The sequence below is a fragment of the Ursus arctos genome, unplaced genomic scaffold (assembly GCF_023065955.2).
Source record: "Ursus arctos isolate Adak ecotype North America unplaced genomic scaffold, UrsArc2.0 scaffold_21, whole genome shotgun sequence".
Classification (NCBI taxonomy): Eukaryota; Metazoa; Chordata; class Mammalia; order Carnivora; family Ursidae; genus Ursus; species Ursus arctos.
Window position 1 is genome coordinate 32,754,731 of NW_026622886.1, and position 24,995 is coordinate 32,779,725.

Below are 24,995 nucleotides of genomic sequence, written 5' to 3' on the forward strand. Positions count from 1 at the left end.
TGCAAAAGTCAAAATACAATTAAATACACTACAAACCCCTTTAGGATTACACAAATCTGAAACATCCTATAAATTTGTATCCAAATGATGTCTAGAAGATTGGGGGAGGGAAGGGAATCTCAACTGAAAAGGCCAAATGTAAAAGCATAAGTACAATGACACATTTAGTAACAAATAAAAGTTAGGAGAAAAAATATATATATGAAAAATTCATTCAGTCATAAAAGTGTTTTATCTCCTCTCACTTCCATAATCTCAAAGCCACTAAGGCTCAGCTGAGACCACTCTTTGCCCCACTTATAGAGGACACTTAATAAGCAATGAGAAAGCAGTTTACAACCATGTTAAAAACGTAAAGTGAATTCCAGAATATACCATTTTGGAAAATGTGTGTAAGCCCTTACTATCCTGACACTCAGGAAGCTTCCTTTAGGAAAAATAGCGGCTTCTACATTTTTGCTTAGGGGCAGATGGGCCACTTAATCTGTGTGGTCCTGCTCTTACTTTTTAGGCTTTAATTATATACATTGTAATCAACACTGCCAGCACTGTCATCTTTTAATAGGAAGTCAAATTATATATGAATGAACCTGATTCATAGAGAATTATGTCCTCTACACCATCTACTTTGCAAATGTTATTAGAGTACAGCTGCCAGATTTATTTTGAGAACCCTAATTTTATAGATGACCCCAACAGTGATTTGGATGAAAATTTTTCAAATCCTCTTAAGTCAGATACTTTGGGCAGAAAACAGCCAAAACATAGCCAATTACCTTTTAAATATTCTCCTATATAGTTATAGTACAGACCGTTGTCTGATCTATTGGGATGCTAAAGATTAAAGAGTTGAACTCAAGGAACCTTGCCTAAAAATTAACTTGGAAGAGGCCATTTTGAGTCAGAAGCAGAACCTAGTCAAACACGTGGCAGAAATCCTGAAATTCCTCTGTGCTCTGGGCTTGGATTTATTTACCAACTTAACATGCATCATTATTTAGGAAATTGCTTTGGAGTGCTTCATTATCCTGATATGATTATTCATGTCAAAACTATTTGAATAAATTCTTCCTTACTTTTTCACTTGCATTTTTGAATACTGCATAAGTTGGGGTAGGGGAAGCCTTAAAAAGAATAATCCCATAAATATAATAAGCAGACGCTCAGTTTAAACACCATGGAATATACAGACTTCTATTGAGAGATTATGCTCTGACAGTAATGCTCCAAGTTATTTATGCACAAAAAGGCATATGTCATCTACACACCCACGTACAGCATGGTATAATTTAACAGAGCAACCAACAAATACTGCCAGGGGACTGCTCTCTGTTCATAGCTTTGAGAATACTTATATACAAGGTACTTGGAACAAGATAAATGCTACTACTTTGAAGGCAAAAGATGAATATTATTTGATTCTGCAGTTTCAGAGGATCAAAAAAATAAAAAGATCCTTAAGGAGTAAGCCCCCTCTCATGCCTTTGTAGTGCATAGAGGTCTTTCGTGAGAAACAGTTCATCACAGAAATCACACAATAGTGAAGAAGTAAATCTATGTCTGTGCACCTGGTGCATTCAGATTCTGATTCAAAAATCACTATTCCCACAACTGTGAAACAGTACTCTGTTAAAGTCAAACTGACATGAAAAATTGACCAATATTTGCCTCTGTTGTCTCTCTAAGCTTTCTTCTTCTAACGCTGGTTCACTAAGATTCCAGAAAGCCTCATCAAACATCTGGTAACAGGAGGGTCTACACAGAGAATAAAAACACATCTACATTTAGCATCAGTTGTATGAACCAGAAACAAAGAGATCACCAGTCAGGTTTAATTCTTTCATCTTACATGAAGTTTTCTTGTAAACATATATATTAGCAAAATATGATGTGGTCAATGGTTTAAAACTTCTGGATTTTTGAAAAAGGGACTGTGTGATGTAAATGCACTTGGGCAGAACACTTAGTTAGACATAGCAACTAAAATGGATACAGTTTGGCTATTTAAGCAGCAGCAAAGCCCAAACTGAAACAGAATAGAAGACTCATTTCAGATATCTTCATATCTTGTTAATTAAAGATTATGTCAGAAGTTATTACTGAGACTTATGTCATCAAAAAGGCCCACCTTGTAAAGTATAAAAATAGTTCACAGTCATCAACACAGCAGTTTAAATAGTTACAATGTACAAGTTCAGGAGAATTTTTTGCCAAACACCAAAAAAAAAACCAAACAAACAAAAAAAAACAATGTGTGAGTAAAGCTGTCAAAAGATGTCTCTGCATTTCTAAAAGTGTTACTAGCATGCATGGTGCTTGTCACGGAGGTACAAATGAGGGCCATCTCTTTGGATACCACTGAGGCAGCAGAAGAAATTGACTATACAAGAAATTTACCCGAGAGGCCCTTCATTGTTCATTCCATATTGGTGGTGAGGTCACCTTGAGGGAAATTCAATAAATAGGTCCCGTTAATTACAAAGTAACAAACATGTTTGCAATTTTAAAATGTTAACACTCCTTTATGGATGTCTAGAATGTCCTGGATACCAGGCCAATAATGCCCAGGGCAGAATGCTGCTATTTATTTTCTCCAAATAGACTTTACGACTGGTTCTCAAAGTTCAGCTTTACAAAGAAAATAATGGCAACAAGTAATTAAAAAAAAATTTTTTTTGAGCCACTAGAGTTTTAAATATCCAGTCGGGAGAATGGAAGCTATTTAGCTAATGCAAACGGGCAGCTCCTTAAAATTCCATCCTCCTTTTGGGAACAAATCCGACTTACCCAACAAGTCAGTGTAAAGTGCCTGTTCCAGGTCGCCCAGCATTGTGAGGATCACATCCTCATCCAGATGGGCCGTGCCTTCCCGCAGGCAGCTTTCTCCCTCCTCCTCAGCCCAGCTCCTGCTGATGCTGCTTTGCCTGGAGGACACGTTTTCATCTTCGGACCTGCTGTCTTCATCACTCTCGCCTTCCAGGCCTCTTCTGGAAGACCAGTCTTCTAAGCCCTCACTGCCCGACTGGCTGGCAGGCAGGAGGTTCCAGGCGCCCGGGCCGCTGCCGTGGTACAGGGACTGCACGGAGCGCGAGAGAAATCTGGACAGCGAACGCCTCTCTGCATAGTCGGATTCTCTCTGGCTGGCCTTTGCAGCATTTCCAAACCAGTTGGAAATGCGCACAGTGGGTCTCCTCTCCCCCTCGCTGGTCAGGGAAAGATTGGTGAGAGACTTTTGTTTCTGAAGGCAGGCTCCCTTTCTCCTTACTTCTTTGCTCCGAAACACAGAGAGTTCAGCCGGCCGCTGCATGGCTCTTCTAGGGGCTTCTTCTTTTCAACTGGACTTCATATTGTCTTCTTACACAGAGAGAGCAACTGGCCTTTTTGGTTTTAATTAACACATGCACTTCAGTAAAAGCCCCAACAGGCGCCAACATTCACGTAACATTCTAGAGCGACAGTACAATTAATCAGTTGCCCACAATTGAGCTTGCCACATTCTCTCTCTAATCAGCAGTACTTACAATCATTTTGCTTGAGTGTATCTGAAGCAGAAAAGAGTTCACCAAAGACACTGCTCCAGCTGAAAGTAGCAGAGGAAGCCCACTACGTTTTCCAGTCTTCATCCAATCACATGTCTCAGCAGCACGATGGGTCCACATCTCCCTCTACCACTTCTGTGCTCCCAAATGCGAGGTAGTGAGGCACCAGTGATATTTCTCACGGTTTCTTTCTTTCTTTCTTTCTTTTCCCTACCTCTCACCAGCCCTCCACTGATCTAGGTCTGCAGCCTTTGACTCTAGATGAGCTGACACGGTGCAGCACGTACCGCCTCCGCATCGGAGCCCCCTAAGAGCAGAAATGAAGCACTGGAGCCCCGTGCTGCACGAGCGGCTGGTGTTTTAGTATTCCACCTGCATCCTCAGATCTATGGCCCTTCCTTGCTGCTGCAGTGGATGCTGCTGGCTGCCATGGCAGCAAACATCCTGCTAAATTAAAACAGAAGCACGGAAGCGGCTGTCCAGCCTAGAATGCCACAGGTTTCAAAGCCAAGCCTGAACGATATGCTACACTATTAACCCTATGCACGTTTAAATCACTCCTGGCCACCCGGCCCCAGACACGGACACACAGACACACACACACACACACTCACTCACTCACACATTCTCTGACTCGGAGAATGACAGACTAATTCTCTATAGCTGCAGGCAGCTGAAGCAGGCAGATCTGCCTTCTGAATGTTGGGATTTGTGCTGTAAAAGCACAAATCAAATTCAAGAGTGTAAAGGACCTAAAAAATGTAGCATGACACTCTCCACTGGCTGGCAGATAATGCTTTAAAGGGAAAGACCTCACCTCATCTTTCAAGGGCTTGTTATTCTGAAGCTGCTTAGTAAAATCCTAACATGACAATAAAAAGAAAGATTTCTTCCTGCAAAAATTAGCAAAGAAAATGACTCGAGGATTTTCCTCAGTATTTTCACTCAAAGCACATAATTAAAAGTTGATGGCCAAGTATGCAGGAAATAATGATGTCACAAAAAATATAAAATGTACATTACGCTTTTTGATACTGAGCATTTTTCTGGTCTAGTCCATAAACCTATTGCTGCAGCAGCGGCAGCTCTTTGTTTTTTAATATTTTAATAAAAACAGAAAACCTACAAGATAAATGTAGGTTTATATTTATATTTATCAGTACAGATAAATTTATAATAAATAAATACAGATTTATCAGATCTTTTTATTTATCAGTACAATTTATCAGTACAATTATATTTATCTTGTACTGGTTGTGAATGCTCACCAGCACCTGGAAATTCTGATTTTAGGAAAACTTTTAAAACACTTATTAGGTCTAGTAGGGGCCATGTGTACTATTTAGAGTTAAGAAGAGCATTAAAAAATTTTTTTTTTGAGATTTTTCTGCCCGTAAACATTCTATATGAGAAGGAGGAAAGTGGAGAAATACATAGAAATATTTGTGCCATTAAAACTGACAAGTCTCCATTATTTTCTGAACTAATATGATCAAATTACCTCTAAGTTTTCACTTCCTATTGCCTACCTCAACTAGGGGAAATGCCCAATTTCTTAACTATATAAATTAGCATTATAATATACACTGCCTATACCTTTACATATGATAATAACCTACTTTGCAAAGCTAATTAATTCTTAGCCCAACCTCAAGGCAGATCATACCTAGATCTGTTTCGCACACATATATAAAAGGGAATTAAATGAAAAGCAATTTTTTACAATTATTTGTAGAAAAAAATTGCAATTAAGCAAACGAATAAACCTGTGAATGTGAATACTGATTCTCAATTCTTTGGTCTTTAAAAAAATTTTTTTTATATAAAATGTGCTTAAATGAGGGTACAAATGTCAAATCATAGAAACTGATGATTATCCGTATAAAAACATCATTTTACAAAGTGTTTTTCTTAGAAGATCAAAATGCCACTCCCCTCTGGATTCCTAAGCAATACACCTCTTTTTCTTTATTTGAAATTATTGTGACCCAGTGAATCACCGGGTTATAAGACTATAGCAAATTTACTGACGCTATAAAACTTTAATTTGTCTGACATGTATTACACTAAAGTACACATGCAGTGTACTCTCGAGTCTTACAGATTCACAAAAAAGGGAATTCTTATGCTTTAGACATCAAAATAAGTGAAAGCAATAACTATACCCTCTTCTGATGCAAATGAACTTGTGTACCAAGCAGCTTAAACCAGCTGTTCTCAAACTTTAATGTTCAGAACTCCTGGAAGACTCATCAAGTTATAGCTTGCTGGGCCCCAGCCCCATCCCTACTCATTCAGTAGGTCTGAAAGGGGCTTGAGACTTTGCCTTTCTAACATATTTCGGTGATGCAGAAACTGCTGGTTCTGGAACCTCACTTTGCTAAGCACTAGGCTGAGACTAGTGTTTTTCAGCTGGGTTGAGGACATTCAAGTGGGTTAGGGGACATTCAGCAACATCAGGAAACATTTTCAGTTGTCACAACTGGGGAGATGGTGCTTCAGACACGTAGAGGCCAATGACGCTGATATACCCCTACAATGACAGGACAGCCCCCCACAACAAAGAATTATGCAGACTACAATGTCAGTAATGCCAAGGTGGAGGAATTCTAGCTTAGACTAAGTTACGTTGAATCTACAAATGTTTTAGAAGTTCTAGTGGCTTACAAAACCAAAGATGTACTTGTGCTCACATTAATGTCCACTCTGTTGGCTGCAGCCCTGATCCAGACCCCTTATACTAAGACTCATGCTAAAAAAGCAATACCAGTCTTCAGACATGTTGATCTTACGACAGAGGGAGAAGAGATGAGAGAACTAAGCATTGGTTCTTAAAACTCACGCTCAGGAATGGCCCACTTCATTTTTTCCCCTTACATTTCATTGGTCAAATTAAATCACACGGTCCATCCTGATTCAGTGGATCAGGAAATATAATCCTTGAGTAGGAATGGACCCAGGAAGGGGCTGATAAGGAGGAACTGGTTGTTTTGAAGAAATAAGCCTAACAGAAATCATCACAAGGGTTTTTTTGTTTGTTTCTTTAGCTAAAAATTTCATTGTCAACTTGCACCTATAGTAGCTTTTCCCTTGGAACTACGTCAGTTCATCAATTTACCCTGAACGACAGTGGGGAATCCATTTATTGCTTCTCTCGAGGCAGTTATACCTGCTTGCTTTGGATGTGCATTCATTTACGGGTATAATTATACTTATTGTATTCACCCATATAAATGTATGCTATACAAGGTGGAGGAAGAAGCTTTGGTGCATCGGAGATGAATATACACGATCAATACTAAAAACGAGAATCACTCTAATTTTGCCAAGACTTAACATAAAGCATAGCTGCTATAATGTTCTAAAAAGGAATGCTTTTCAGCTTTTTAGTAAAGATAATTATAAAGTGGCTATTTAAGTAAGAGATTGAAATTGATTTAAATTACCTGAGCTTGATTTCTTAATCTTTATAAACATTCAAGGAAAAGACAACTTATGTAATCATTTATAAAAGTTTTAAATACCAGATATTGACCATTACTCAAGACAAAGTCTGGTAAGTCAGAAAACACATGTAACTATTAGCTTATCCTTCTGCTTAATCTAAATTTCACTTCTAAAATGATTTCCCAAATTCGTCCTATTATGTTATTCCTTTTTTTTTTTTTTTTTTACAAATGGCATGCCAGTTTTGCTAATACTAAGTCAGTCTGGCACTTTCAATATTTTTCAGTTGAGTATAAATTCTCGATAAAGGTTAAAAAGTGCATTAAACAGATGTTGTAGATGTTGGTAAAAAGCCTTATGCACAAAAAAAGGGTAAGTGTTAACTTATATAAAACAAACAAACAAAAAACAAAAAAATAATCCTAAAAACTTCCCTGAATGATTCCAGTGGACTAAAAAATACAGTTTATTTAACATTTGGCAGGATCTCTTGGCACCTGATGAAAGGAATGGTCTCTGAGGCCAAATTCTTTCTGTCAATGATTATAAGAATGAAACCCAAGCCAAAGCAGTAAAATCTGAACCATCACTTTGGCTGGACTTAAGAGTATCGAGGTTGTGGCATAAATCTTAAAGGATAGGTAAGAATCTCACTCATCCATTGCCACAAATTGTTTAATATGTTCCACCTGACTGTAATAATTAATGGAAGCCCCATTACTAGATTGGGTAAATATCACTAGGTTCCCCCGCTAAGAAAATGACAATAGGAAACTTGAATGATATACATAAAGGCTTCAGAGGGATAGAAGGTCACCAAATCGAAAAAGTCTTGAGTTTTCTCCTGTATGCCATTTTATTGTCACTCATTTCTGATATGTTTCTTCACACCATTATTTTACTGCATTTTAACTTCCACTACCATTTAATCATAAAGAGAATGTTTTTTATAGCTTCATGTGAATTACTGTGTAGATGAAAGTGTAAAGAGCGAAGTTTCCTGGCTAACTTCATGAATCTCTCTAACAAACCTGCTTTTCAGTGTGACCCATTCAAGTTTGCTCCTTAACAGTATCACAAATCTTTACATGTCACACATCTTGCAGGTCATGCAATAGGGATGCTTTTCACATCGTTTAAGCATAAAAAGAGATTTTTTCCCTGGGGAACAAAACAGAAGAATGCAGGGAAGGAGGGAGGGATAATTTTAGGCATAGCTTGTTCACAGGGGCTCAGACATTTCCTACCATGACCTTGAGCTCATTCTCTCCTGTTCTTGGTTCTGTTTTCTCCATGTTTGTTTCACTTGAGGGTGAAGGTAACTGCCAGCAGCTCCAAGCTTCTTTTGATTAGCTTTGGGTCCAGTGGAAAAACCATGTCTCTCTTCTAATAGTCTTAGGAAAAGTTCTGAAATTTATTCTCATTAATTCTGACTAAACTGAATTGGGTCACATGTCCATTCCTGAAGGGTCACTGTGGTCAAGGGAAAAGGTTGTTCTGATTTGGTCTGCTTCAGTCAATTTCACTTGAACCACTAAAGCAATGACTGATAGGGTAATGGTTTCCCCCACCAAAAAAAAAAAAAAAAAAAAAGAATAAATAAAATAGGTGCTATTATTATTAAGAACTTGAGTGTGTTCTTAGATTACAAGAAAAAAAAAGAGTGAATGGACTGGAGAAATACAGAATGACTGCTAGACAGCACTAAATATTCATTAAATTTGGGGGGCCATAAGTGAAAAGTGAATCACATCAACATGGGACGTGTTTTTCTCCAGGTTCATCCACTGCTGGTATGGAACAGGTGGAGAGTTGGATGTAACCAGGCCTGTGATTTTATCAAATGAAGTGAGAGGGGAGCAAGAGTAAAGGGTAAATGCAAAAGTCAAACTGCATTCAGTTACCACAGGAATTCAGCACAGTATTGAAAAATTGGTGGGGCGGGGGTTGGTGGGGGGGGGGAGAATATGCAGAGTTTGGCGAGGGTCCGTAAAAGACTGTGGGATCAATATTTAGACCCCATTGAAATCGGATTTAAAAATGGGATCCATATTTAAATCAGAATTTAGAAATCCTAGTAGAACCACTGGTAGAGTTGGAACAAAAGAAAGAACACTGAAAAGCCAGGAGGGAATCAGCAAGAGTGGGGTGCCTGGAAGTGAGGCTATAGAGAAGCTGCCGAGTCTTGATGATGCCCAGATTGAGGGTAGGACCATGAGCATAAGTAGCTCAGGAGGGATTAGAAGACAAGCTCACTGGAAGAAAGGCCAGGGTATGCTAATCAATTCTCTCATCACTGGTCTGCCTGTATACCCTCACTTAGATTCTTCCAATTACAGTACTCAATTTATAGCTTACTAATCATAAATGAATATCATCTTTCTTCCAGGAAATCTCAAGTTTGCATTAGAGAAGTTTTTATTATTTTTACTATCATTTTAAACAAATAACAGAAATGACACAATCAGATAAGACTCATTTCACCATTTATTTGCTGTTTTCTTTCTTTTATTATATTTCTGTCTAAATCACAGACTCAGATCTATGATTCTATATAAATAATTAATAAAAAGGCAAAGTAATATTATACCTCCTAATAAATCCATTAAATTATTATATTATGTTAAAGTTTAGTTTATATTTCACTTCCAAGTGTTATATTTAAAAATGTCAGGACATGAAATGGAAATATTAACTGAAATATGAAAAAATGATCAAACGGTGGATAGCATAAGGAGCCAGAGGAAAAAAATCAAATATGGATTATTTATTTAATCAGAGATACTCAGTAATATATAAATTTCAAAGAAACAATGTTCCTTTGTGAAATTACCATAAAAATTGGAATTCAAACTGTACTAAACACATTTTGTCCTACATACTTGAGCTCTAGTATTTCATAGGCATATTGATACATAATTGAAGACATTCATGAATAAAGAAATGTGTGAAGTATATGAATCTTCATGCCACACCAAGTTTTAAAATATCTAGTCACAATACAGATATACACCATCATTCTGATTATGAGACTGTCTGGAGCTATGGGAAAGCCAAAACTTCCCCCAATTACTTGAAAAATCTGCAAATACCATCCTGATAGCTATGTCTTGGCATCACCTTTTCTACCTTTACCCAGCACTGGCCCATTGTAATCTTCACACAAACTTCTGATGCCTAATGATGCCACGGATAATTCTAAAAGGACCCCTCGTGATGTTGTGCTATCCATGTGGTCAATATCTACTGGTGGATATTGCAGTAATGGCTGATGGCGGCCAAAGTTTTCAAGTCCATCAAAGTGGAGAAGCTCTTTAGCCCCTGAATTTGTGATACGGTTATTTTCATGAGCTTCAGGACAATACTTTGGATTCTTGGAGTACAATAGCAATTTTTTAAAAATTAAATAGTTCTTTTCATTTTTTTCTTCAGAATATACAAGGGCTGACCAGAAACTTATTGGAATAACAGACATACCTCTATTTCTATGAGTTTTTACACTTAGATTAAATGTTCTTAAACTCTTTTTCCCCTTAGGAGCATATACTTTGCTAAGAGCTTTCTTAGTTGCTCATAAATACAGAACTATATAATAGAATCACACCAAAGGCCTTCCATATATGCCTACGTTTATCTGGGTCCTAGAAAAAAAAATTGGACTAATACAGAGAAGTTTGTTTTATATACTGAAAACTCTGACAAATTGCGTCTGGGGTATGTACATGTTTTTTTTTTTTTTCTTGAATTATTTATATGTAATGAAATATTTCCATAATTAGATTTTTTCCTAAATACACATTTGGAGCCATCATGTAGGGGTGTTCTAAATAATACTGAATTGAAAAGAGGGTTGGATTGGCCATGGAACATCTACACTGACATCTGATCCCTAACATTTTTTTATATCTCCAAATATATTCAAGGACTGTCTTATTAACAATAGAAAGTTTTCCAGATTTTCTCTGATTATATTGAACTTGACTGAGGGCAATAATGACCTAAAGAGCTCAACCTCTAAAAGCACTATGATTCTTCACAAAATTCTTCACAGAAGAACAAAGAGATCACCCTGAGCACAACAGCCAAATATCTAAGAATCTCTGAAGCATGGGATGTACACAGTCCATTTATGCTTAAGAAAAAACAGTATAGCACAAATAAGACTTAATAAAAAGACTTATGGAGAGACTGCAAAAATTCTGAGGTTTGACCTACCCATCAATCAGGTCACTTACCAGATATCTCCTCTAGGCACTGCTTAGCAGTTTTATTATATGATAAATCCATCTTAGTAGGACTGGTACAGGAGTCAGCAGATGGTAAAGAGGTACCTTCATTTTCTGAATGTGATCTGAAATTAACCAAAAAGACAAAAACAAATAGCAACTGTCACCAGCGACTCAAAGTTCTCTAGTACAAGCAGAAATCAACATGGTAAACGTTTTCTATTAAGTAAGCATTACCTTATGACAGAGACATTCAAAAAATATCTGTAAGAGATGATCCTTACTTTTCATATACAACCCAAGTAGCAGTAAGGTATTAAATCAGATTTCTTAGATTCTTCTAAACTTGAAAGCTTGTAATAACCAAGAGTTGCATTTTGGAGGAAGCAAAAGACTTGAAAAGATCCAACTTTTTTTCTGCTGTTTTAGACAGTCTGGCTAAGTTGTGTTCTTGTGAGAATAACTAATAAAAGTACTGAAAGCACCCCTCAAATGATTTTTCCATGAAAATTCTAGAAAATATGTCCTAAAATTGGAAGCATAAATAAAAATAAATTTGAGAAACATTAAAGTCAATCAAAACCAGATTCTCACTATTAAAATTTCATCTCCTTATGTTTTATATGTTTATGTGTGTGTATGTACATTTGTATGTATTTGTGTGTGCAATTAACATGTAGGGAGTAGGTCTAACCAAATGAAAAGCACACAACAGATGGTCTGCATATATTTTGATATTCCAATCTTACTTCATGCATTGCTTCTTTCTTTTATGCACAGGCAAATGTTTTAAGAGGCATGATCTTTCCTGATGCAGCTTCAAAATCTACATATATTTGATCCAAATCACCACATCTTAAAAAAATCTACAGCATGAACTACTAAGACACAGATGGAGACATAGTAATATAGCATTGTATGCTAGACTGTGTCCTTTGGAGATTTCTCATTTGCTGGGAGTCCAATTTGCATGACTGGGTTTGGACCATGGCAAGAAGTCACTAAATATTTCTTACTTTTAAAGACATCTATAGAGAACATTTAGATGTGAAAGAAAAATTCAGTTATTTTTTTTCTGAATCAGTTTTTAACTAATATGTTACTTTTATTTTAAATCCTGGTATCGTTCGAAAGAAAATAAAGTACAGTCACTGACACCAAAAGTACTTTGTATTGATCTGACAGATATAGAAACTCTGAGCTCATTAGGATTTTAAGAAATCATGGAAAACTTTTTGCTGTATATATGGATGTATGTGTATATGCAGGGATTGATATAGAAAAGAAAGAGCTATGCAAGAATTCATACAAATGGTTTCTGTTGATTTCTGGCAGACTGTCCTTATTTTATTCTAACTTAAAATTGAATATAAAAAGCATGGCAAAATTCGGAAAGAGGATATACTATCCAAGTGACAGGATGTACCATAAAGGCCAGTAAAGACCTCAATGTTGCTAAAATCAATACATTTTAGTCTTCACCTTCCTTGATGTTTTGGCAGCATTTAGAACAGAAGACCAGTTTTCTTTTCATGAAATTGCCCTACCCTGGCTTCTATGACAAAAATCTCCCAGTTTATACTCCATTCTCTGTGGATGCTACTTTTCCCCTCTCTTGTTCTCTTTTACCCCATCATTCAATGTTGTGGTGCTGGGTAGTTAAAAGAAGGGGATACAGAGAGCAAAAACTGTGGGTTCCTCAAAACAATATCCTAAGCTTCATCCAGTTTTCAATGTAGTCTCTTTAGATGATCTGAAACACATTCATAGTATTAATGATTACCTAGTCACACGTGAGACCCAAATTCAAACTCTAACCAAGCGTTCTCCTTTGAATTCCAGATGTGTATCACGACTGTTTAATTGACATTACCTCTTAGTTGTCACTAAGATATCTTAAAGCCCATCATGTATAGAATTAAACTTATGATCTTTTCTCAATAAGTCTGCTCCTCATTTGTGGTGTCCTGGGTGAAAGCTTTAGGGAACTTATGAGGCTTTGCATGGGCTGATCTCCGTCTGCTTCTCCAGGATCATCTTGCACAGGACTCCTCTTGTCTCTCTCCCCTGTGGTCACAAGAGTCTTCTACCCACTTCTCATAGCTCCCTGCCTTAACAGGGCCTTTACACTCCATTATTTTCCTTCCCTTTTCATCCAATTAAGACTCTCCCTTTAAGTCTCAGTTCAAGGGACTCTTTAAGAATCATCTTTTTCAGGTAAAGTCCCAAATTATAAGTACTTATTGCTCTCTGTATCTATCTTGACAGCACTTCATACTCTTGTAATGCAAAATCTGTGTAATTATTTGATCAATGCTTATTTCCCAAACTACACTCCATTGTCCACGTTTAAGCTCACCATTGTACCCCAATGCCTAGCCCTGGTCTCGCAATATGTTGCACTCAGCAAATATTTGATAAATAAAAAATCTTACTAATAGTGGTGATAGGGGCGCTTGGGTGGCTCAGTCGGTTAAGTGTCTGCCTTCGGCTCAGGTCATGATTGTCCTGGTTCAAGCCCCGCATTGGGCTCCTTGCTCAGCAGGGAGCGTGCCCTCCCTCTCCCTCTGTCTGCAGCTCCCCCTGCTTGTGCTCTCTCTCCCAAATAAATAAATAGATAAAATCTTTAAAAGAAAAAAAAAAACCCAAAACCCATATTTTTTGGGGCGCCTGGGTGGCACAGCGGTTAAGCGTCTGCCTTCGGCTCAGGGCGTGATCCCGGCATTATGGGATCGAGCCCCACATCAGGCTCCTCCGCTATGAGACTGCTTCTTCCTCTCCCACTCCACCTGCTTGTGTTCCCTCTCTCACTGGCTGTCTCTATCTCTGTCGAATAAATAAATAAAAATTTTTAAAAAAAATAGTGGTGATAAATTAGCATTATTGGAGCATAGAACATGGAAGGAAGCATGGTATAATGGTGCATGCACTGGGTTTCAATGTAAAACTTGGCTCTCTAACTAACTAGTTACTAACTCATGTGACCTTGCTAAGTTACTTAGCCTCCCTGAACCTCAATTTCCTCATGTATGAAAGCAAAGAAAAATATGTGCCTTGCAAAATAATTATGAACTCAAGCATTATTATTACTAAAGGTCTGGAAAGACATTCTCCTGAGGCAAGTAAGCTTCTTTTTTTTTTTTTTTTTAAGATTTTATTTATTTATTTATTCAACAGAGATAGAGACAGCCAGCGAGAGAGGGAACACAAGCAGGTGGAGTGGGAGAGGAAGAAGCAGGCTCCCAGCGGAGGAGCCTGATGTGGGGCTCGATCCCGTAACGCCGGGATCACACCCTGAGCCGAAGGCAGACGCTCAACCGCTGTGCCACCCAGGCGCCCCAAGCTTCTGGTTAACATTAAAATGTGGGAAATATATCTGGCTCTCTGTGTAGCCCATTTCTTTTCTTCTCTGTCACCCAGGTTCTCCTATAGCCCTGTCTATTGATAGCCCCTCGCTACTCACTGCTGAAGCCCACTATAGTCAGTTCTACTTGGACTCACTTCTTCCTGGCCACTGCACTTCCCTGACCTGTTCCTTAGCCAGCTGTCTTTGAATGAAGGGATAAAATCCTCTGAAGTTTTCTAAGGATTTTTGTTACTTGCTGAAGAAGTTTAAATGGAGAGTATGTAGTGAGATTGGAGACCACAGGGAAAGCTTCCTGGCTGCTTGCCAAGAAGCCTCAGAAAGGCAGGGCGCCTTGGTAAACTGGCTGTGAGCCAGGATTGGCCTCTAGTCCTGCAGACTCAGTATTCACAGACTGATCTCTCAGAAGCTGAGTCACATTAAGTAGTTCACCGTGATGGCTGTCTAAAGCCCAGTGCCAATTGGTTCTTATTAGAACAAGATCAGCAGCTGTTACAGGAGCCTGAATGCCTGTGGTCATGTTAGTTACAAAGATTCGCAGTATCTCCCCTAGAAAAATCTGTATGGAGCAAAAGCATATTCAGAACGTGTTTTGAAAGATGAAATTTTGCTTTGCTCTGAGCAAACAGATCTTAGACAGTATTGCTCAGGAGCTGACTGTGGCTATCTTCCTCAGTATATGAGACCTGGTACTCAATCCCATCAGCCATCTCCACACCCCCTGTCTGAGGCTCTTTTATAAAAAGTATGCACGCTTCTGACAGCTCAGTGTTGTCTCAGAAGCCTTTGTTTTGTTTTGTTTTTTAATCTGTCAGTATGTATTTCTGGCTGATTCCCTCTTTATTATCTTTTTACTTTAAGTCACAAGAGGCAAACTTCTATTTACCTTATTTTCAAGTTCTTTAGTGTATTTTCCTTGGTATTCCCTACATTAGCAACAATAGAGAAGCAGATTAATCAAGGAAAGGAACATGGAAAGGTTAAATTTTAAATAATTACTAAAAAGACTTAGAAGTCATCTTTGGTTTGTATGTACAAGTAAATGGGTCCGGATCTCTGTTCTACATATGTTATGAACCATCCATTTCTCCAGGATTTCCACTCATTATTTGTTAGAGTGGAATTAGATTTTAACTCCAGTCTCCAGAGGGGCAATCACTGCTAACTGGTAAAGATTTAACTTTTATACAAATGATCAAAGAAGTTCAGTTAAATCTCTAAAGACTCCCACATGTCCTCTCTTTTTGTACATGTTTCATTCTAATAAAATAAAAGGATTTGGGGTTGATTTATGAAACAATTTCTGAAGAGTTCAGAATCAATAGTGTTCTCCAATCAAAGGGTACATTTTGACAGATACAGTGCCTACAAAAGTGGCATCATCCACTGTACCCACAAAAACTGATACTGCATTTTCCTCATACTGATTGGAAAAAGGAAAAGTAAGCGTCATGATGTTCCTTTAAAACATTTAGAAGACATGACCTGTGAAGACTAATTATTGTGCATTTACAACACGGTCAACACGTTACAAATACTTATTGAACTGTAAAATATAGCATTGCAAAAAATACCATTTAATTTATTTAGAGTGCTAATAAAGCAGGCTCTCCATATGGGTATCTGTTACTCAGGGGGTAGTGGTGAAGAGTCTAGACTTCACTGATGACTGACATAAAAGCTCTTTCCTGTTTATGTGCACTTACTATGTACCAAATACTAGGCCTGGTATTTTATCTATGGCACGTCACTTACATGTCACAACAATCCTGGTGTTATGGAATGAATGTCTATTTCCTCCCCCAAATTCTTATGTTGGAAACTAATCTCCAATATGATAGTATCAGGAGGTGGAAACTTTGTGGGCTAATTAGGTCTTGAGGCTGGAGCACTGATGCCTGGGATTTGTGTTGTAAAAGAGACCTCAGAGAACTCCTCAGCCCTTCTGCCATGTGAGGGCAGAATGAGAAGATGGTCATCTATGAACCAGGAAGCAGGCTCTCAGCAGACATGGAATGGGTCAGCACTCTGATCTTAGACTTCTTGGCCTGCAGAACCATGAGGAATAAATATTTGCTGTTTAAACAACTCAGTCTATGATATTTTTGTTATAGCAGCCTGAGCAGATCAAGACATCTATAATGTAGGTGCTACAGATAAATTTAGGCTTCTAGAAGTTTAATAATTTGTCTATGTAACAAGCTGGTAGATAATTATTCCATATTTGAACATGGCTGCCTCTAAATACTATTTTATTAACCATTGCCCTCCAATTTAACACCATCCAAATGCCCCCGGACACTATTTTAGTGCATTTAGGGTCTCCTTCACTGACAGATACCTCAGTCACTAAGTTAATAACACACAATATTTGAATGTGACAATAGTTACTGGTCTACCTGAAATTTTATTCTTTACTCTTTACTACTTTAAATTATTACTCTTAAGAAAAAGAAGCTATTATACATTCCACTTAAAGGAATTCAACAATAAGTCTTAGATACTATCAACCTGCAAATTTCAAATTTCATAAATATGGGCGCTTGTTTATTGGTTTCTATCAAAAATATATCCTTCTGTGGATTCATCTTAATATGGATATAGTCACAAATATGAACACAGGTAGAACTGGTCTGAGACAGCATTATTAATTAATGGTCTTTAGAGTTTCTGATTTATAAAACCAACAAAGGCAAAGAAAAGTAAGCATCTTTCCAAAACCACCAATGGTTTTGCTTTCTTCTTTCCTTTCTGTTGGGAAGGCAGAGAGGTGACAGCCAGGGCCAAGTACAGAAATCTGTCAGGGTAAAGAGTAGTTCAGTGTGGGTGGGAGATTTGTTAGACTCAGGTGGGTTGAGCAAGTAAGAAAATATATTGAGAATAATGGGAGCCAGGTTTCTCAGTTGACAAAAGGAAATACAAGTATAGGAAGGGAAAATATATGTTGTCCTCAATTTATGAAAAGGTTACATTCTGATAAACCCATTATAAGTTGAAAATATGAAAATACTGTTAAGCCGAAAATGAATTTAATACAGCTAAGAGACTGAACACCATAGTTTTGCCTTATCTTTTAAATGTGCTCAGAACACTTACATTAACCTCCGTTGGGCAAAACCATCTCACACAAAGCCCATTTTACAACCAAGTGTTGACTACCTCATGTAATTTATTGAATACTGTACTGAAAGTGACAAGCAGAACGGTTGTATGCAGACAGAATGGTTGTAAGGGCAGCTGTTTTTGACTCTCATGATCATGGGCGGGCTGAGCGGAGGCTCCTCCTGCCGTCCAGCATCACGGAGAGAGGCTCCTAACTGCGAATCACTCACCTGGGCAAAAACCAAATTCCAGCGTATGGTTTCTCCTGAGTGCATATTTGCTTTGCCACCATTGAAAGTTGAGGGCTGTCTGTCTGAGTGTATATATATATATATATATATATATATATATATATATATATATATATCAGAAATAGCTCACAGATGCTGAGAAAAATAATGATATAAGTGTGTATGTGGGAGCACACATACACTGGGAGCAGTGAGATCTTGGTATCTAAATATCACTCTCCACAAAAAGAAATCAGGGCTCCTTAGTAAAAGCTGCAGCCAAGAGAGGACAAGATGAGCCTGGAACACCCTAAAAGAAAATGAAGTTTCACCAAAAAGAAATGAAATTCTCAAAGAATAATGGGGGGCAGAAGCCAGCCTGATGGGGATCCCGGTAGTGAAATCTGAGAAAATTTAAGCATTAAAGGAGTCATATCAATGGATTATAATCCACTGAATACAACAGGAATCCATTAGTCCACACAGTTTGAAGAGAGAGGGAGAGAGGAAGGGAGAAGGAGAAGGAGAAGGGATATCTCTTTCTTAACAAAGAAAGCCAAGGCACAAATGCACAAGGAATGTGTAGGATTAGAAATCATTTGACCTCCATTAAAGTAAAATATTAATTTCTGCAAGAAATCTCAATGGATGTTCAACCTTACAGGTAAAAGTAGATCAAGGAACAGACTTTTTATGAAGAGTCTCAAGATATCTTCCCCCCAAAATACTTATTAAATACAAATGGGGCAAAGTAATTCTAGAGTGAAAAACCCTGGCAGACATTATCTTATTTGAGGGAGAAAATTTAACACCACCAAAATGGGAAGTAGCAATATTGTTGCTACCTGATAGGGTACAATGGAAAGAACACAGCACATTTCTGGACATTCTAGACAAAAATTACAGAATATGCATTTCAACATGAGGAAATATCTGACCAACCTGAATTAAGAAAGTTCTACAAATGTCCGTCTTCAGCATGTCAGTGTCATGAAAGCCAAGGAAAGACTAAAGAACTGCTTCAGACTGAGGGATATTAGGAAGACATAACAACTGGATTCAAGAGTTATCCTTAATCAGTCAAAGGGATCTCTCTGGCACAACCAGTGAAACCTGAATAAAGTCTCTGGGTGCTCTGAGTGAAGTATATATGGGAGTTCTTTGTACTATTCTTGCAAATTTTCTGTAAGCTTAGAATTTTTCCAAGAGCAAATAAAATATAGAAAGAAGAAACAGCAGTGGTTCAATTGGGCAATCTGGCAGTAAACCCTGTAAGCCAACTACAGAAGGTATCTGATAAAACTTCTCTGCTGAGAGAATGCCAGCTCTTAACACTATCCCACACAACAGGCCCTCTTCTAGTGGTGTGTCTGTATTCCATCTTCAAAATACTGCTGGGTGAGGGAGTTTCAACTGCTCCCCGACGCAAAGATCTATATCGAACCTAGCAAAAGACCAGCTCGCCAAGGCAAGCATTCAATAAGCTGTAGTTTGCAATGATGACCAATTATGTCCAGTTCACATAAAACCACAATTGCAGCATAATCTGTAATAGTAGCTGCAGGGCTCACAAAAGCTTTTACTGCATGATGGTTATCTGTTCTACATTTCAATCTTGGTAAATTCACAGCTCCTCCTCCTCAATTTACTGGTTCAACAAATTAGCCAAACTTAAAACCCTGTGAGTAAGCATTTTCAGAATTAATGTTTTGCATACTTTACCTTTCAGTAAGGTAAAGTAATACATCTAGTATATTCAAGTGTCAATTTTCCATGTCACTTTCTAGGCAAATCTGAAATCTTGCAAAATCTGGTTACAACAAAAATTTCTCCCGAGAACCCATGATACCGTTGTACAAGATGTATGAAAGAATTCAGACTTTATTGACCTGATTTTACAAATCAAGTGTGTATAGAGGGTCTTATATTTAATTCAAAGGTGTAAGACACATGATGATTTTCTTCTCTGTATAACAATGTCTTGCCTTATCTAAGGGCTGGGTTCTCTGTGTGTGTGTGTTACCCACACTCCTGATTCTGCTTCCTTTTGCCTTTAGATGTTTGCTTTATGTCCAACAGACCACTTTCCTGGCATTTACTACAAGTGGTCAGAAAATAAGGAAAAGAATGTTGACCTCAAAATAGCACTTATGAATCTGGTCAATAGCTGTTTTGAAATTTATTAGGGGTTGCTAAAAAACTCGAGGTTTAGGAAAAATCTTTGGGTCTTTCTTTTCTCCTTAATTGATTATCTATTTCACTATTTGACTCCATATATCTTTGCAGTCGTGAGGAATATAGCTCTAAAGCGATGCACATAAAAGCAATGTAAGAAAAATAGCACATGGGAAGAAGGGAGCTAAGGTAACGATTTTTGAATTCTAGGAGAGGAAAATAAGTTTGAAGAAGACAGCATAAAGGGTAGATCAAGAAAGAACACCAATAACTGAGAAAGAACAGGAACAAATAAAGCTTCCTTTCTTACTATGCTCTTTTTCCTCCTTTCTTTCTTTCCTGTAATTGGGACCTCTAATTCAAGTCTTAACAAAGCTATCTCTGAAAGGAAGTTTCTCCCTCATCTAGCCGTTGAACATGGTATAAACTATGCTGTCCTCTTCCATTAACAATCCATTTTACACATGGAAGACACGGCAATTTTCCTGACCATGCTTCACACACAAACACACACACACACACACACACACACACACACGGGAGTCCAAGTGCCTGATATTTAAGAATTTCTATTACAACTAGGCTCCAATCAACCTTCACTTTCCAGGAAACCCGTTCTATTCACTGACTACCCAACAGATCTGGTGTTTATCCTGTTTATATGGTTCCTTTAGTCTTACAACTCCTTTCCTGTCCTCATTTCTGATGCCTAAGTCCCACTTATCTTTCAGAACCCAGCTCAAGTGCCACTATCTGTGATTCCAAAAGCTAGCAGTAATTTTCCATGTTTTGAAGTCTCAATGTACCAAATCCCATTCACTGCTAGAGAGTTTTACGCTTCCTGCTTCATTCTGTAGTGATTTGAGTCAGTCCCTTGCCTACTATATTATGGATGATGAAAGAAAAATGACATATGGGACGTGTACTGTTTCACTCTATCCTTGATGCCTTATGCATAGTAGAAACCTAGTAGGTAGTCTTTAAAGAAGGAAAAAAATAAGTGAATGAATGCCCTGAAGAGAAGATACTTCATTCTTTAAATATTTTAAAGCTGTTTATATTTCACTTATGCATCTCATTTATAGGAAGAGATTTCAGAATTTTCCTTATTCCATTTCACATTTTTGCTTATTTTTCTATTCTTTTATAACAGGTGAGTCTAACCAATGTTGACGGTGTTACATTCAACAATTTTATTTAGTGCCTACTGTGGGTAGGGTCTATTCTGGGCCTTATGCTACTAAATAAAAAAAGATAAGATTTGCTCTCAATGAGCTTACATTATAGCTGGAAGTGGCTGAAATCACACTTATTAATATGCTATCAAAATAATAGCAGATAACGAGAAACTCTATGAATAAAATACAAGAGGATGATGTCGTATAATTTTGGCAAGAGGCATACTGAATGTTCATTTGCAATAGATGGCTGGAGAGAGCTTCTGCGAAGAGGTAGCATGTCAGAAGAGAGCTGATGAGAAGTACCCTTTGCTCTGGAAGAGAGTCATTCTAGGTAGAGAGATCATCTATGAGGATGGCCCCTAAGAGCAGGATAGGTTAGTTTGTTGAGACACAGAATGAAGGCAGGGGTTCAGTGCACTACAGGGAGAGTGGTCTGAGTGGGGCTTGTAGGTTAGACAGAGGGCCAGGTTAGGTAGGCAAGGTGGTTGGGTTTCATTTTTTTTTTTTAAGTGTAATGGATATTCAATAGATTGTTTGATGAATTGGAATGACATATGTGATTTATGCTTTTAAAAGATTAGAGTCCCTGCTGTGTAAAGGGTACATTACTAGCATGGAACAAAAGTGAAAGCTGGAAGACTCACTGGAAATTAGGTAAGAATTGGTGATGACATGGTCTGGACCAGGACAGGGAGGGTGGAAATGGACAGAAATACTGGATTGAGGGTTTGTTTTTGGGAAAGAGCCAGTAGGACTAGCTGAAAAAAAGATGTATGGGGACAGAGTGACTGAAAGGAAAAGCAAAATATGGATTCTTTCTAAATTTTCTTCCTTAGTCTCCCACACAAAGAATCATGCATCCCAACCTCTTATCTCTGTAGTAGTTTTAGTTGCTAGCATTTGCCCAGCACTTTATAATTTGCCTACGACTTGTTCCATAAGGCTTGGATTGTAAAATTATAGAATGTCAGATTTGGATGATACCACAACAATGTCCCTTCCACCGGACAAATTCTGACTCATGCTGTAAATCTCATCTCTTGTCTTACCTCCTCTGGATACATTCACTGACTCCACCCTTATGTAAGACTTGGGAAGACTCTTCTACACTATTTCTTGCATATGCTTCCATAACAGCAATGAGATTTATTATTTTTTTAAATATTTTATCATTATCTCCAATAGACTAACCTACCTGCAGGCAGAGGCTTTTTTAAATAAAAATCTTTGTAACTCTAATTACATAGTATTTGCAGAATGAGTGATGAGTACATAAATGAAAAAGTATTTGGTGCTTTTCCTTTACCTAAACTATGGCAACTTGTCATTCTATCACTTCTTAATTATCTCTGGTAGTCACCTTAATACTTACAAAGCCTGCCTATTTCATTCAAATAGTTCTAAATATTGGGAACTTTTGACATTATATTAAAATATTCTTTCTTAAAATTTTCACCTTTGATTTCAGTTATCTCCACTCATTAAATGGATAAAGATATACCAAGTTCAAAATGACTCTTATCACATTGTAGTGATAAATGAGTTATAAAAGCTTAATATAGAACATCCTTGCATTGTATAGGAAGTAGGACTAATATGAAATCCATCAACTTCCAGAACTCAACATTATATTTATAGAACTCTGACACTCAATTTGTAAGAAAGAGTATTATGAGGCAGATATTAGAATCCCAGAAGGAATAATTAATAACCTAGCCTGACCTAGAAGTGGGCTGAGAAAAGGGGAAAAATATCACCATCAGCCATCAATCTCCCCATTTTATAGAAGTTATTTAATTATCTTCAAATATCAAAATACATATGTTTATACATATACATAGATTTAATGTATTTTAAATATATACTACTTGAAAGCAATTAAGCACATCCCAACATAAATGAGTTCTGATGGAGACTTTTACAATCTACTGTTCATATCTTTAGAGCCAGAATCTTTCTAGTAACAATACTTCCTATTTCTATAGATGCAGAAAGAACTGATGAGCAAAGAAAGGTATACTGTAGGCGTATTTGGGTTCAAAGGCAAACCCCTATTAGTCCTGTGACTTTAAGAGATGATTACTATCCTGATTTGAAATCTCTGATTCTTCATCTCTGTAAAATGGACATAACATTCTTTTCTCATGAGTTTATGATAAAGTTTAAATGAGAGAACAAACATAAATCTTGCAACATACAGACTTGCATTAACTACTCAACAACATTATAAAGTAGTCAATTATTACTATTATCTTATCAAATAATTAGCAACTCCAGGAAAGTCTGTCAGGCATTTGAAGGAAGAATTCTTCACTGGGGTTGGAGCAGGCAGAGTCAAAAGTACATCAGGGGCCACATAATCCAAACGAATCCTAATGACGTGACTCTGTGGTATAAATATCTTTCACTGAGAGTTAAAAAGCTTAAATATTGACTACTCTACCTTGAGGAGATTTACATTATCATTTATAAAATTATTCTTAATTTATAAAAGACTCTCAGCAACTATTTCCTCCTATATAGACTATGCTGTGAAATTTTCTTATTAGATGGTTTTATTTCCAACTATCTGATATCATTCATAATGATACAACTAATTGCTGACATTTCTAAGTCATTTACTCTGAACCTGGCTCCATGCTAAAGTCTTTACATGGGGTTACCTTAATCTTTAAAACACTTAACATAACATGGATATTCTTACCCACAGCCCTTTACAGGGTTATAAACTGAAATTTGGGGAAGACTGTTCACTATGTGGAAGGTACTGTTCCAAGCCCTGCATAAATATTAACTCACTTAATCTTCAAAATAGCCTTATGAGGCAACTTCTATTATCATCCCCATTTTACAGATTAGGAAATCAAGGCTCAGAGTCTTTAAATATTTTACCCAAAGTCACATGGCTAATAAATGACATTTTCAAGATTCCAACCCAAGCAAACTGGCTCTTGGAGTTATCTTCCCAACAACACAAAATGTTGTTTCTGAACAATGGTAGAACAAACAGCCTTCACACCCCATGCTCTTAGCTACTTGGCTATATTACCTCAGTCTTATAATCTTCATTTAAAAAAGCACAAACAGAAACTCGGAGGTTGAACAATTTGGCAAGGACACACAGCTGACCCATACTGGAACCTATAAGCCGTGCTCCTTCTTCTTCTTAATAGTAAGAATTCTTTCAAATGGAAACCACTAAATTTGTATCCACTGGATACTTTATGACAAACAGACAACAAACAAGCCTGTTGCTACTTTCAGGAAGATGCTTGTCAAGCTGGCAGGTACAGCTTAGATTTGCACTTTTCTGTGAAATTCATTTGTGGTGATTTGAAATGACTGATGCTTCTGCAAAATATCTTTGAGATGCACAAGTGGGCTGAGTATGGCATATTTAAAACTTTATGGGTTTTTTTCTTACATATTTGAAATGTGGATTCTGGTTTCGACATCTTAAATCCTCATTTGTGAGATAGGGACTCTGGAGTTAGAAAGAGCTGACTCCCATCTGATCCAAAGACAAAGGTTTTAAATGAATTGCTGCTACTAAAGGCAGAAAGGCAGACGTAAAAAAGAGCTGAAATGCGATAATTAGAAACTTGTTTTGCTGAGTATATAAAGCACCAGAAAAGCACCTATGTTTTTCACCAAAGGAAAACAAATCCTCATAATTATTTTCTTTACTTAAAAACCCATACATTTAATAAATTTAATATCCTTTAAACTAT

The 24,995-nt window shown here is 37.3% G+C and overlaps 1 protein-coding gene across 3 annotated transcripts in view; it reads right to left on the bottom strand.

The window, feature by feature from the left end:
* NAV3 (neuron navigator 3) overlaps window positions 1-24,995 on the bottom strand; it is a 341,643-nt gene that overhangs the window by 158,722 nt on the left and 157,926 nt on the right. For all 3 annotated transcript variants that reach the window (XM_044384570.3, XM_026499977.4, XM_044384571.3), the window contains exon 9: window positions 11,222-11,337. In XM_044384570.3, coding sequence (XP_044240505.2) covers window positions 11,222-11,337 — 116 coding nt within the window. The remainder of the gene's footprint in view (window positions 1-11,221; window positions 11,338-24,995) is intronic.